We start from the raw sequence: 15,952 nt of genomic DNA, 5'->3' as shown, positions 1-15,952 counted from the left end.
ACCAGCTCCGGTGAAACCCTACCACATGGCAGCAGAGCCGCTTAGCTGCATGTTGGCTGGATTTGGCCAAGTAACTCTTAAAATCATAAATATTTATCAGTACTCAATCATAAGAGGATTTAGGAGACATCTGCCTGTGTATTTCTTGCACACAACAAAAGAAAGACTGACTGCCACAAGATTAAGATTAAGTATAACTCTTTGTCTTCTTTGACAGTCATAACCCAACTCTTGAGATGTCGTCTGTCTCTTCCTAATGAAGTGTCAAAAATATTTACCTTCAGGACAAATTGCAAGAATAGCAAGCATCTTTAGTCTGGGCTGAAGGAACTTGGTACCTTGTGTCAGCAGCTCACAGGCTCTCTCTGGTGGCCCTGCCAAGGCGAACGCTGCACTGGGTGTCGTTGAGTTTGATCAAAGTACAAGTAGTGATAAAAAGGGGGAGAGTGGAACCAGCAAATTTAAAATATTTGAAATTGCTCTCTGATGAATTGCCCGAGTTTTGCTTTTGCACCTGGCTTTGCTCCTCTGGGTGCAGATGATTTTTTTGAGATGAAAATAGCCTGAATTTTGACACTGCTGAGGCCATCTGTCTCTCTGGAGTACCAGCGAGTTCTCTGAACTTCTGAAAATTAACTCGTAACCCATCGGCCAGCTGTGGGCATCTGAGCTGCAGGATTTTAGAGGTTGTATGCCCAAGATCTGAACATTCCTGTTTCACTGAAGTTTCATTCATTAAACGCGGCTGCAAGACATATCAGACTGTTACTGCTAAGCAGTTAGACTAGTGTCATGACATTTTGTTTGGAAAGACTGAAGTTATTTAATGTCTGTGGCTGTAACGCTGATGTTGTACATGTGTTCCTCCCTGCTCCTGCGGATTTGCCTGGTTTGGGCAATTTAGGTCTTCTGCGTCACCCTAATTTGGATCCAGACTCTTTTTTTTTTTTGGACCCTAGTTAGCATACTTATGAGTGTAAAACACCGAAGATGGAATTGATTTCCGTTGTCATTAAAACCAACTGCTATTAAAAATCCTGTCTTTCTGGCAAGGTGGAATTTGCTGGCACGAGAAAATGACAGGCTTATGGCCCAACTAAAGCAATCCAATAAATCCCTTTTAACAAAGAAATTGGCTTTTTATCGGAAGGGCGTAATGCACATCTCGCAGGGCACCTCCGGGGTGTCGTTAGCAGGGAGCTGCTGTAAATCCGGTCTCGCTGGGTTGAAGATCCAGTAGGAGCCAAATGAGAGCTCAGATTAGATGGCAGTTTCCTACCTGCGGCTACACGCAGAGCTATGACCGTGCCTCAGGTGCCAAAATACATGCCGTGTGGGGTTAGAAGAATTAAGGTTGTTGTGTTTTGTTTTGTTTTGTTTTATTTTATTTTATTTTATTTTATTTTAAGCTCTATAACCATCATGGAAGGTTACGTGCGGATAGTGTTTTATGCCAAATCGGTCTTGTCCATATTGCTCATTGCTTTAAAATGAGCTATGTAGTACGAGCTGTGCTTGGCTGGTCTTACATGCGTGCACAAAGCGATTTTTTTTAATGTGAGGCAATTAAATGATTATTTTAACAAAGTTAGCTACTTGGCATGGCTGTGAAATCTTTCCATAAGAGGTTTTTTCTTTTTTTTTTCTTGTTTCTTGGGTAGCTCATATATGCTCTTCTGTATGGATGAATGTTACTTTGCAAATATTCAAGTTTACCCTGCTACTATAGGTAAAGGCTCTAGTATAGTATGGGCTTTCTGATCTCATGGTTGAATAAATGAAGGCTCTTGATGCTGCCACAAGACCCAACTAGATTTTGATTGTTGTTTTTCTTTTGAAATCCATGATGAATTATGAATTTTATACCACGACTTGAACCTTTTTGATGATGGTTTTTGTTTTTTCCCTAACATTAGCTGAAGCCACAGGCTTAAGAAGACATTTGAGTACTTTGATCAAAGCCCGCTAATAGATGCTGTCCCAAATACTGAGTCAGTCCTAAATAAGTGCCCGATGGAGTGGGCAACAGTATAGGTGGTGATCAGCCACTGTCCCTCTGCCCCCTTGCTCGAGGGAGCACACCAGAGCATCAAAAGGGTCTTCCAAAGCACTTGTCTCTGCATATGGGGATTGCTTTTGAAAAGAAGTACGATATGTGCAAAAGAATAGGTCTGGAGAGGCAAGAAAGAGTGAGGCGAAGCAGAGCTGGCAGGCACAAAGTAGATGAAGTAACTTAGCTCCCAGGGCAGCCTAATATCTGCTAGGGCCATTTCCTACTTCAGCAGCAACTCAGCGATGGGAGAGTGCAAGGGCACGTGTCCTGTGTTCGTCCTTCAGCTCTGTGGCGTATCATTGCAGAAATACCGCTGTGTTTCTAAATACCAGATAATGTTGTTCTAAAATAAGTGTGTGCAATCAATGAGCATAGAGAACGGCTGTAAGGAGAGGGGGGACATTTTTCTTGAGAATTAAACTAGTCTTACCTGTTCAGTTAGTTGCAGACCTGAAAAGTACATTTATGTTTTTCCTTTTTTTTTTTTTTTTTTTTTTTTTCTTTCCTCTCCCTCTTTTGGAGCAGTTTAATGCTAACAAAGGAGAAAGAAATTGCTGGAAAAGCAAAAACTGTATGCAGCAAAGTTAAATGAACCATTTAAAGTAATAGCGACATCTGCTCTCCAGGATCTAATGTTTTAAACTTCAGAGTGGAAAAGCTTCACTGGACCAGTGTGCAACTTTATTTAAAGGACAAGGTTAATGGTTCTTTGCATGCATATTTACTCAATTTGCCTCTGCTTGTTTTCTTTTTCCTATTAGGCTGATGATAAAGACACTGGGAATTACAGTGCCATGCAATACAGACTCATCATTCCTCCAATCAAGGATGGTAAAGAAGGTTTTGTGATTGAACCTTATACAGGGCTAATAAAAACTGCTATGCTGTTCAAAAATATGAGAAGATCCTATTTCAAGTTTCAGGTCATTGCAACTGACAATTATGGGAAAGGACTGAGCAGCAAATCAGACGTACTTGTAAGTATGAGCCAGGCGTTATCTTTTTGGAATAATTTCGGAGGAAATCTGGACGCTAAAAATTTCGTTTCAGTGTGACTGGGTGTTTCTGGCTCTCTGAAAAGTACATTCGCGTTTCATGGCAGATGTGATCTGATCTCAGTTACCACTCTAGACATGACATTCAGTATTTTATTTACTCAATGAACCGTTGCTAATGGTTCAATTTAGATTCTAATTGTTTGCATTAACCGTTGGATAAATTATGTTCTGGGTGTTCTTGACCCAACTGGCAGCAAAAAAAATGTGCTCTTTTTGTGCATTATGAGTACAAAGCAGGTCATGTCTCCAACCATTTATAGATCTACTCCATCTATTTTTCGAGCCAGCAAGGTGCAGCTAGCTCCCGTATCAAAGCTGTGAAGCAGGGTTAGCGTGGCAATAAGCCCCAAGCTAATAACTCAGGCTGAAAGCTTGAGGACTTGGGCTCTACTCTGTGTTAACATAGCTACAAAGCTTCTGGATCAGAGCTGGACCTGGTCTACTTGGCTTGCAGCGCAGGCGTAGCAGTGGCACGATTGTCTGCACTCTTCCCTGCAGACATACTCGAGTTTGTTCTGTAGTTTTTTGGGATGTACGAACAGCTGAGCTCTGAAAATTAGAAATCAGGCTTGGGGAAAGCCAAGGTTGCCATGCCGCAGTTGTTTTTGTCTGGAAGGGAAGAGCCAAGGAGGAATTTTGGGCTGAGACTGTACTTCATCTTTTCAAGGAAGCTGGTTTTCAAAAATAGCACCAACTTCAGGCCTTGAGCTCCTTTTTTGTGCTGAGTACAGGATATTGACTTAGTGCAGTCATGGAAAGCCTCAAAGCTTAACTTCTTTCAAGCCTATATAACTTGATGGATTGAATGAATATTAGCATAATGTTATAGGGATGAAGTGCATTATCTCGTTCACGTGAACGCTCAATGACACAGATGATGACCATAATACTCGGTATATTGAATTATGCAGGAATTCAGCAAGTAAACATAATACACGATGTCCGCATGCTTGCCCTCCCAAAATGATAGAGCGTTCTCACGCCATTTATGTTGTAGTAGTATATTAAAATGTAGCCAGAAGTTATCAACATTAAAATTAGATTGTGTAAGTATGTCTCATTAATTTATAGAGGCATATGTAGGTTGTCTTAATGAGTCACAGGCACTCTCATACAACAGGTTGTTGAGCAAGGCATGAAAGCTCAGAGTAGCTGTAGATATAATGACACCATCCTAACGCGAAAGCTTGGGTTAGCAGTGAGCATGATCCATGCATGGAAGATCACCTCCTTCCTAACTAGGCTGTGCTGTTCCTGGGCTTTGTGGTCCGAACAGAGATCATCTTGGTGTCTGTCAAGAGTCACTGTGGTGTCAGGCTCTCAGACTGGGGGCTCTCACTGCTTCCGACGCAAGCTCGGGGAGGGTGCGGAGTTAAGGGAAATGCAATTAATTGCTCATGTACAAAAGGGTAAGATGTGGGGGAAGAGGGATAGACTGGAGGGAGGTCTAGGGAGGAGAGGTGGGGTGGGACAGGAGGGACAGCACAAGGAAGACCCTGGAGCAGAGCAAGGCATGATCTGAAATTGGGACCAGGACACTGCCTCAGAGCTCCAGCTCTGCTTTGCAAGCAGCGAAAGCTGCCAGCTCCACCGGTAAAATGTCTTCATGCTGTAGGGGGCTGGTCCATGTGAAGGCTACCTGGCTGCTTCTGCTGGCTGCTCCTGATCAGATGACTCTAGTTAGACCTCTGTGGATTTAAAGTTTGGTTCCATGCGATGGAAATTTGCTTTTTAGCTTCTTTGAGAAGAAAGAAAGAAATAGGAAAATTCATATTAAAATAACTTTGCTGGAGGTAAGCACTTACAGGTGCTTAGTAAAGGTTGATGGTGAACATGCATTATGATACAATCTTTAATCGAATGATTCCTGAGGGGGGGATTTTTGTTTGCTTATTTTTTTCCCCCTTCCACAAGACCCCCACCTCATTTAATTCTCACCGTAGGCTACTCCCAGGAATCGGTTAGTGTCATATAATGAGCAAGGCTGCTGTTGGGGGCTCTGCCTTGCCTTTTTTAAAAATCAGAAAATGCCTAGTGAACGAAGCAGGCAATCAAAGGAAGATCACTTGTTACTTGTGGTTATGAACAGCTATGTGCTCTCCCTGCCTCTGCTGCAAACTTCCCATTTGTGGTGCTCCTTAAATAATTTAGCCTCACGTTTTGCTGATTTTCAGCAACATATTCTTCAGTCGCCTGCAGTCCAGTCTGCAGAACTGTTGACTGCATAAGCGAGACCAAAGCTGTGTATTACCCGCAGGGAATGCTTTGGAAACACCAAGTATTGTGAAAAAATCAAGGCAGAAGTTCCTTAGCTTGGGAGCTGGTGACTGTTGATAGCATTATCAGTTCAGTGCCTCTGCTCCTGTTTTTGGCATGGAGTAAAAGCACTTTTCTCACTCACATGAGTATTGCTGAGATACTTCCATCTATGTTTTCCAACTAGTCATGCACCGTACTGATAATACTAATGCTGTGGACTGGCAACAGCAAAAGCTTTCCAAGGAACTGGGTGTTGGATGGGACCCTTGCTGTGCCCTGAAAAGCCCCCCCGGCACGGAAAGGACTGGTGCCGCAGGAAGGGCCCTGGCTTTCCCGTGCCTTCCGTCTCCACTCCCGGCGGGGTTTCCATCTCGCCTCGGGTGGAAGCGAAGGGACCGGTTTCTTCCCACAGCTTTTCAGTCAACCATGTAGTTAAATTGTACTTTGGACCTCCGCTTAACACTAATTTTAATAACTGAAAAGGGAAAACATTTACAGACATGTATGGCAAACAAGTTAATGTTCTTACGGAAACCTTCATGTTTTCTTAATATTGGTTTCACACCTTTATTTCAATAGAGCTATTTATTCATATTTTTGTATATGAACAAGCACTCATAATTTTGTGATCTGTTGAGCATCAAAAGGATGATTGCCTTTTTTTTTTTAAGCACCGCATTTATGCAGTACTCAGTAAATAGGTGCACAGTGAATTGCTCGAATTGGCTAATGTAGTTAATTCTATTAAGCTGTTCATCGCTTTCAAGTTCCTTTTAATGATCTTAGTCTAAAATTTATTTTGAGTTCATTGTAATTCTGTTTTTCTTGCACAGGCATCTGTATGTGCTGATCAGTGCATCTGGTGACATTTCAAGAACATTTAAATATTTTAAGTTGAATTAAGCTTCAAAGTGGGTGAATCAGTGTTTGATGTGAAAGGATATTATGGCCTGTCTGCCAAAGTGCTTACAGGGCTCAAACTTTTCTTTTGAAAATCAAGGGTAGCTTTTTTTTTTCTCTTTTAGAATTAAATTGACTACTAGGTGTGATTTTAAAGTTTTATTGAGGTTAATGTTGTCCTACTTTTCCAAATTTAGCTGCTCCTCTATGGAGAGGTGGTATGGGGCATAACGATTGCTGCAATGCCTGTATGGACGTGAACCGAGCTTTAAGAAAAGTTTTACGTTCCCCATCAACATGGGGAGTAACGGTTCCTTTCATAACCTAAGAGGAGGTTGGCTGCGCTCGCAGAGAGCTATTACAGCATGCAAAAAAAAGAAACAAAATTAATAAAAGGGAGGAAAGAAAAGCACGCAGTCATGGTGAGAGCAATTTCAAGCACGAAGCAGCCTTTTCTTGGGATGAGACTAAAAATAGCTTGAGGAGACTAGATCAGATGTGAAGCAGAGTTTGCCAACCCAGGCTGTTTAATTTGATGCAGGCATGGGGTCCCTTGTGCGCGTGGACCCTCTAAACGGCCGTTGGGAAAGGGAAGAATTACTTTGCTTTTTGCAGTGGAAAATGCTGAACTGAGAAATTTTGCTCTGAGGTCGATCAGCCCTGTGGTGGGATCCTGATCTGGATTTCACCTAGTGCTGCTAATTGTTAAATTCGGCAAGCGCTGGGAGTATTAAAGAGGCATTTTTACGGCCTGTATTTTAAAAGAAAAGATGTCAAATTGTAAAAAGTGCACTGTTTCTTACAGTTTTATGCCCTGTAGAGGGAGAAGCTAACAAACAGAATTACAGCTAAAATAAAAACTTGTATTGATGGCTTCACTGAAAATTCTTTAATATGTTTTTTGTAATTTTCTAACTAGGTATCATGAATTTAGCTGAAGTAATCTAGTATTTGCATTTATGTTAGCACAAATGGCATATTTCCAAGCTTGGATTTTCCTGTCGAGTCCTCTAAAATACTGAACTGCCAATAAGTGATTTTGAACTTGGCATGCGGGAGATCGGTACTTCTGTAAGCAAAGGCTCTGCTAAGGAAAACAGGCTTTGCCGCCCCCCCGGAAAAAAACTCGTAATTCTGATGCCGTCCCGCAATTACAGTTCTAGTTAAGTCTTTGCCTGCTGTTTATTGCTTTTGGCTGCCAAGCAAAGCGAGATTTCCCAGCTCTCTTATTTTTGAATTAAAATGCGAAACCAGAGCACGAGGGCCCGGCTACGAAGGCAGGAAAGCAGTTACTCCGTTCGGTTGGTCCGGGGCAGGGGGATGTTGTGCATGGAAGCACCAACTGAATGTCACTCTTTTGTTTCCAGGTCTCTGTGGTCAATCAGTTGGATATGCAAGTCATCGTCTCTAATGTTCCTCCCACCCTTGTGGAGCAAAACAAAGATCAACTTATAGGGTAATAAATTTATTTACTCTATGACTATCAGAAACTCGCTGCTCTTGTGTTTGGATTCAGCAAGGAGTGCTCCCTTTATGCTGCGATCTAGGATTTTTGTGGGTTTTTTTGTGGAAAGACTTGAGAATAAGCAAGCAAGCATTTTGATGGAGAGCAAAACTGGGTGGCCCTGGGCCCCCCGACACATTAATCCCCATTTTGCCCTTCCTCTGTAGAGAGGCAGAGGCATTTCTTTGCTTGCACATTTGCCCATGTTGTAGGCTCAGACCAGAGCTGCCTCAAATACAGAGCATAGCGAAGCCTCAAAACACTGAGTGCAGAACATGTAGCCGTCAAAATGTAAAATGAATGCAAGTGAATGTGAAAGAATGTAGAAAAAAAGGATCTAAAAAGCATAAAGCATTAAGTCTCTGGAAGGTTGGGGCAGCACATCCCAGTTCAGTGTACTGCTATTACAGGCTGCTTTGGGTGATGTGGGCATGAACGAGAGCAGAATTTAGAAAATTTATGCCAGTCTAATTAATGCCAATAACATCCTATAAAATTACAATTGCAAAAGTTGTTAATGGGGTGTCGTGATTCAGGGCTAGCAGGCCTAAAATGTTGTGACGGGGCACAGGTAATTGGAACCATTGCCACTTTGTGATAAAAATGAGGTATTTTATCATATTGGAAGCCAGCTAAAATCTTTTTGATAAGATATGTTTTAATGGCGCTCATATGCAACACCACTAATTTCTTTCAGGAGGAGTCAGGTTTTCATTTTTAGTTTCTTTTTGTGAGGCAAGGACAGATTGCTATACTTTGCGTTGTTAGGAATATAACCATGGATTAGGCAACATAGAAGAGAATGCTATAGGAGATGGATTTTTCTTGTTTGCTTTTTTAAATTACGTGCCCTCTTCTGGCAGCTTGGTCAATCAATGCCAACCGGTATTTCTCAGATCTCCACAGATCCATTGCACCCTGCCTGTCATCTTACTTTTACTTCTCCGTGGAAATTGCAGTACAGTAGGGCTCGTGATATAATCGCGCCCTGGATAAGAAGAGCGCTGGCTCTAAACAGCTCTTGTCTCCATTGGGCGAAAAAAAAAAAAAGCATTGATGGATTTACTTCTGGAGATTTAGGAAACATCCCCCTTTTCTCTCTCTATTTAGACCCAGGTGTAACTTAGCTGATAGCTTCTGATGTCAGCAACGCTAATTAAGTTTGCTCGGGCAATAGCTTGTGCTCACAGTGACTCCGTCTCTTAGAGCTAGGAATAATAAAGTCATCCACCTCCCTTAACGCTAAGATCTTGCTTTCAGACAGTGAAAAAAAATCCTTTTCTGCCAGAAAATAAAGAACTAAATTCTGAATTCTAAAAATCCGCTTGGAAAGGCTTTACCTTTGCTAACACCGTGAGGCTGGGAAGCGAGTGAGGATTTCATTTCCAAAGATCAGCTTTTAAAGACGATCCGTGCCGAAGGAGGCTGCATTCGCATTGTTTTACAAGTGACATGACCTTTATTGAAAATATTTGCGGAGATTGAATGTCTCAGAAATACTTCTGCATATGTGTGCTTGTCTGTTTGAGACAGAAATGGATTTATTTCATTGCCATCTTCAGATTCCTTGGGTTTAAAAGAATATCTCCCTGCTTGTATAAAGGCTCTAGTAATTCATGCAGGACATAAAAGCAATATGAACTTGTGATTTTTTATGTACTATACAGAAGATATACTCCCAAACATAGTGAAAGCAAAGAATTTGTAGACCTTTTTCAGGCAACAGTATTTTTGCCTGTAGAGTTTTCTGAGCTGTTTCACATAATGAACTAATTTATAAAATCAGAACGCTCCATATAACTCATTAACAGGAAAAAGACTGTATCATTAACTAAATTAGTCACAACAGAGGTTATTCAGCTCTTTCTCCTCTTTTTTTGTCATTGGAGTGATATTAAATATTAAGCTGATAGAATACAACATTTAACCACCAATTGCAACTCCTTGGCAATTGGGGATGTTAGGGAGGTGGGTAGTCAGTCGTTTTTGAAATTACGGTGGTTTTCACAATAAGGTAAAGAGTGATTTGAACAACTCTGGAGAGCAGGTTATGACAAACTCTCCCCAAGCTGCCCACAATTGTCACTAGAAAGTGGCTACAACCTGTTAAGAAATATATAATTCAGATGTCGCACATCGGAAAGGCTTGCTCAGCAGAGCCCGAGATGTTTATTGGTTAATGGTCCAAATAAAGGAAATAGCCTCTAGAAGAAAAGATTGAAGATGTCACCATCTGTTTCGCTTTGGAGTTTGTGCTTTTTGAGAGAGAAGACGAGTACCCTGAGTTGACGTTTCTGATAGTGTCATGATCCTTTCAAGTTGCTCATTCTGGGGCAATTTTCTTGACATGTGGCACTGTTGGTGGGTGAGCTGCTCAGGTGGGTAAAGACAAGCCATTTACTTTTGTTTGGCCATATAACTCTGGAGCTGCTTAAGAACAGCATCATCTCCTCGCTTTTAGAAATCCTGTAAGTTGGCCCATATTCTTCCTATTTAGAAAGAAAGGAGGTTATTTTCTGACTGAAGGAGGAAAATCTCCCGTCAGTAGTGTAGGAATCTTTTATTGGAAAAAGGGGGCCTGATGGAGTCACCCCATAGTGCAAATAATTATGCAGAAATATAGTGATAGATAATTGGTTTATTATCTGTTGAATAGTAAACTGTGTAACAAATACACCTATCGAAACACTGAAATTTTGACATTCCCACAGCAAGAGATTCCCGCGGTCTCCTGTATTTTCAGTGTGGTCATGTATGTAGATCACACACGTGCCAGCGGCAATTCCCTTTTTCCATATTTTGACTTCATTAAAGATGATTCACTTAATGGAAGTTACTCCCTACTTTTCAAGACAGAATTACTAGAAACAGCTGGTGTGATGATATCTCCCGTGTTTATTTTGGCCTGTTGCAGGCTGTAATCCTTTGAGCCACACACTTGCAAGCAAACTGAGCACTTCTGCAGCTAAAGAAAATCCACACTCAAATTTCAGGTGCAATATCAAAGTGGCCAGGCAGTTTTGATTAGAAAACCCAGGCATAAAACCGGGTGCTGATCCTCAGAGAGAGACCGAGTGAGCATTTCAGAATACAAACATTCGGTCTTCTAACTCCAGTAGTTTGCATGTTTAAAGTTAATTGCCACCATTTTTCAAAGGAGTTGCCTGCTGTGCTTTGCTATATAGATACTGTTGTCCACTGACAAGAAATAAGATATACTATAGCAATATATAGTGATGTAAGTGATATATTGTATAATATATCACAAGATATATCATAGTGCATTTTGTTTAGCATCTATTATAATTTTATGTATATAATTACATAGATAATCTTATGCATTGCATATCTATATGTATATACAAGCAATAGAGGAGCTGCAATGCATTGTCCGTCCTTTAGGCAAATTTTTAAAGAACTTAAATGATTTCCCTTAAGTTGTTTTTGCTGTTGACCATATGGCAAGTGGTGTTTTCTAACCTCAATTGCAGAAGCTGGTAGGAGGCACTTAAAAGGGACACCTGACCTGAGTGCTTTACTTGACAGTTGTGTATACCTTTGTGTTTTGTTTCTTTGATCCTGCTTTCTTTTTCCTCAGAACATCGGCATGTTCTGTAGTTGGGAGGATGAGTGAATGCCTCCAAGCTACAGCATATTTATCAAAAAGTGTGTATTGAAATTAGAGGTTATTAGACATCACTGGGACACCCGAATTCTTGGTGCTTCACTCAGCTCCCATAAGTGACTTCAGGCACATCATACCCTGGTTGGGCCTTCGTAGAGATGCTTATTGGAAATGCGATGCCTCTAAAAGCACCCTTCGCTGCATTGAGACCACCACGGGGGCTTTTTCCCCTTGCTTCATGAATTAGTAACGTACGAGCGCGCGCGTCTTCTGGTTTTGGCTGCAGGTTAGAAATCACTCAAGCTCATTAGTTTCCCAGCTGGAAAAACGCCATTCTGTTGCTCAGTCTATGGCTGTTGCCACGTAGTTGCTGAATCAGGCCTAGTTATAGGTGAAGGGACATTTGAGGTCGGAGGGACGCTGGCCACCAGCCGGCTGTTTGCTTGCGTTGTATTTCATATCCACTCTGCCTTTGGCTTTGCTTGGAAAGTGCGTGTCCTGTAGTTTTCATTTGGTACGGCATTTAACAGAGTGGATCCCATTTCTTTGCTGATCTTGGGCTCTGCCATAATCAGGATGATTAGTAAAGATAGGCAGCAATTTCAGTAATGCAGACTGATGCTTACTGTGCTTACCCAACTCCGTTTTTTCCGCTTGCTACTTCCACTGTCGAGGGGGAAGCCTATCTCCTTGTCCCCCCTCCTCCTAATAACAGAGTGTTTTTCAGTTAATGTATTTTCTCCAAAGCACTATAACACAGTGCGTGACTCCTCAGATAAAGCTGTAAACTTTTGCTTTGTTTCGAAATTGCTTGCTCTTGCAGTAAAATGCCTTTTGTGCTGAGATCTGAAGATATATCTCTTGGGTCAAAGTCAAGACTTGCTCTTTGGGTGAATGTAGCGTCATGTTCGTTCTATGACTGGGGAAAATGATGCTGAAATAAGGAGCAGGAATGCCTGTAGATTTTGGGGAGGACAGGATAATTGGCACAAAGGGAAGAAAAGAAACTTCAGCAATATATAAGAAAGCTAGTTTCCCCATGTCTTGTGCAATCCAATATGCTTTTATAGGAATGGAGTAACTAGGTCTTAAGATGTTTTCCCTGGGTTATTTCCTAAATAATGTAGATGTGTTGTTACACACAGAGTAAATGTGCCAGCTGTGATGTTTCTCCAGAAACTGGTGTAACCTCCTCTGGGCTCTACCTACCCTGTGAGTCCGTAATAACGGGCACGACTGGGGAGCAGGCGGCTGGTCCAAGTGTGTCACCCCCAAAGCTGTAACTAACTGCACAGCAGGGGCAGGAGTTGGTCCTCACCTACTTACAAAAGTATCATTGATAAATCCAGCAGTTTAGTTGTCAGCCGTTAAAAACTGTTATACCTCGACACAAGCAGAATTTGGCTGATGTCAAGCAAAATTTGGAGCACATACTCAGGTTAAAAAAAAAAAAAAGAAAAAAAGGCTTGAAAAATCTGTATTGAGGTATTCCAGCAAAGCTCCATGCTCTCTACTCTGCATTGCTGCTAAATAAGCTTACATTTTCAAATAACTAGAATTTGAACGTGTTATTATTATTGCAAAGTTACTCTAGGGAGCTTGAATTTTCAGCGGAGGAGCCCAAAGTCGCACAGGATACCAGGTCTTCAACGCTTGTAGCTCAAGATGTACGTAGTTATTTCCTCATCTTGAAAGAAAGAATAGCTTATTTTCCCTTAAATTATTTTTTTGTGCTCCAGAAACTCCAAAAACACATCAGGCTGTAAAAAATGCAAGAGAACCGAAAAGTTTTTTCCCCCCCCCCTAGGATTTCCCTGCTACAAAAATTGTGGAATAATTAAATTCAAGGTTAGGTGAAAGTCTAAAACGCTGTGTAGCTTGACTGGTTTCTTTTGTTTGCGTGCTGATGCAGAGGATATGCATGAAATTTAGCAATTCCACCCGAGGGTCTAAAACTATGGGAACGTGGCCATGCTTTTCAGGGCCATGCCATGCATCTTCTCCACCAGGGACGAGGGAGGATCATTAAACCTTGCTGCTGACTTGCCAGCTCTTGCACAATGATTATCAGCCGTATGTATTTGTATGGGTGCCGTTGCTACCAGGCTCTCGCGCGGCCGTCTCTGCATCTCATATTTCGGCACGGATTAAGTCACTCATGTGGGTTTTCACGTTGGTTCCCTTCCAAGCGCGTCCAAGGATGAAAAAAACGCATCTCTGAGTTGGCAGGGCCTTTTTAAGGCCATGTTATGCCCTCAGCGTCAGTGAAAATCTGCTTGTCCTTCATTTCACTTGGCGTCGCTGCTTGGGATTTGGAAAGTAAGAATAATGAAGACGCCCTAGGAGGAATTTGTGCTCGTTATGTTACATCTGCAGAGCTAAAGAGAGTTAAAGCAGTGGGTACATCTCGTTACCCACCAAGTCACCAGGTCCACCTCCCACTACACCGACATTGTGAAAGCGGTAATTGCACTGATTGCATTAACAAGTGACAAGTGAATTTTAAGCTAACTTTTGCTGATAAATACATCGGGACTGCCTGCACGGTTGTTACTCGGTGTGTTTTAAAACTCGGTTCTTGTGACTAGTACTGCAAGTAGGTGGCCACTTGGAGCAGGGTTTGAAAACACTGCAGTGCTTTTCGTATTGCAGGTTCACTGAATGGCTTTTAAAATAATTCTGCGGGGAAATGCCCCGTCATTAAGTGCATTCTTTAACTACTACTTTTCAGTCCTCGGTGCATTTTTTTTTTTTGTATTCAGTTTCCCACGTGCTATAAATTTCTTCAACCTAGATATACAATTTGTATGTCAGATGAAATAATATGGTCATTCAACCCTACTTTATTACATTTTTTGCAATGCCCAAGCCAACAGCTTGCAATGTTGCATACTTCTCCTAATCAGAAACTAGTCTGTTATTTATTCTTCTGTTTTAAGGATGTTTTAAACAAAGATATGGTCAACAGCAGTGTATTCCAGCAGAAGTCATGCCTTGGATTTCTGAGAAAAGGGTCTGTTATTACCAAGTTCTGCGGCATTTTAACCTTCCAGCCTTACAGGATTTTGAAAAATAACAAAACTCCCGACCCAACCCAACATCACTAATCAGCAGGGAGCAGAAGGGTTAAATAAGAATTTGTCGTGACCAGAAAAATAATTGCAACGCTTTTGAGAAGCTGGTTTGATTTCTGCTTTTGTGAAAAATCAAAATTCACAGCAATCATAGTGAAAATGTGTCCAAACACATCTAGATTTTTCTGTGACAGGCAAAATAATAGCTCTACACAAGGAAACAAAGCAAAACCCCTCAGCAGTAGCAGAAGATAACTGCAGACTAATTAGGAAGGGAAGTCTCGTACATACGTAGGCTATCTGAATCTGTGTGCAAAAAACCGTTCTAGAGACAGTTATGCTTTCTTTTAGTCCCTTGTATATCCATGATGATTGGGGATGTTTTTTTATAGTAATCTGCATATCTTGGAGATGCTCTGTCAAGTGTTACGTGGCAGAATTATTACTATTCAGACATCGGTAGCAGTGTAGCGTCCTGGCTGCCAAATACATGTGCGTCCGACGCAGAGATAAGTAGAGTTTACCGTTTTGGCAAATAACGGGACCGCTTGTTTAGACAAGGCTGGTCAGGTAACGATGTATCACCCAGGCCGCTTGCTACCTTTTTTATTTTGGTTACAAACAGCTCTCTATGCTGAGCGTATATATTTGCTGCTAGATTAGGACCTGGTTCTGACAGACTTAGATTTTTCAAACTCTTTGGAAATGCTTTTGTTTTAAGAGTTTCCTAGATTTTCACGCAAAGAGCGGAGGAGCTGGGTGGATGAGTGGGAATCAGTGGCCCTGGAAAAATTACAAGTTGCCAATATTGCTTTGTCAGCATTACTTTGCTTTGGAAATCGCATATCGGGGGGGGGAAAAAAAGCATCAGCAAAATGTAACCTCAGCAACTGCAAAATATTTTGTTTAGGACACCAAGTGAGTTCTTGAAGTCATTCGTGCTCCTCTTCATTTTTACGAGATTTGTCTTCCTCAGCACCCAGTGCCTGTGTCCTTAATACATCAGGTAGCATGTTCCCTCCCATTCTCTTGCTTTTGCCTCCTATGAGATGTATTAATGTCCTTGCCCAAAAGCGATGGTTGAAACTCTGCTGATGGCACTGTCTATGCAGCTTTCCGTTTTCCTTCTGGCTCCATCTGTTCTTGCCTGCATTTGGCTCCCCGACCATCTCTGCTGTCACCTCCAGGTGCAGTCTTGATGGGAACAGCAGTTCTACCTGTTGCATGCAGGAGTTGAAGTTCATAGAGTTGAGTGGCAATACCTGTAAATCCCTTTCTCCTTGGATACGCAGTGCTGCAGATGCACAGAAGCAGTCAGCACTACTAAAATGGGTGGTTTTAGTTTGTAGCATGCTACAGGAGATCAGTGAATTTATGAGCACCGTTACAGTAGCAGACCAGACAGGGAGGAAGAATAATAATATATATTTTTTTTGTCCTTTCTAAAGCTGCTTGAGTGGCAGAGTGAGTCATGCTTAA

The 15,952-nt window shown here is 41.6% G+C and overlaps 1 protein-coding gene across 10 annotated transcripts in view; it reads left to right on the top strand.

The window, feature by feature from the left end:
* LOC112981614 (protocadherin-15) overlaps window positions 1-15,952 on the top strand; it is a 1,192,166-nt gene that overhangs the window by 1,146,829 nt on the left and 29,385 nt on the right. For all 10 annotated transcript variants that reach the window (XM_064513568.1, XM_064513569.1, XM_064513570.1 and 7 more), the window contains 2 exons: window positions 2,815-3,030; window positions 7,638-7,726. In XM_064513568.1, the coding sequence (XP_064369638.1) occupies window positions 2,815-3,030; window positions 7,638-7,726 (305 nt within the window). The remainder of the gene's footprint in view (window positions 1-2,814; window positions 3,031-7,637; window positions 7,727-15,952) is intronic.

This window comes from Dromaius novaehollandiae, chromosome 6 (assembly GCF_036370855.1).
Source record: "Dromaius novaehollandiae isolate bDroNov1 chromosome 6, bDroNov1.hap1, whole genome shotgun sequence".
NCBI lineage: Eukaryota > Metazoa > Chordata > Aves > Casuariiformes > Dromaiidae > Dromaius > Dromaius novaehollandiae.
The sequence above is the reverse complement of the archived record's forward strand: the minus strand, read 5'-3'. Positions and strand labels throughout refer to the sequence as shown.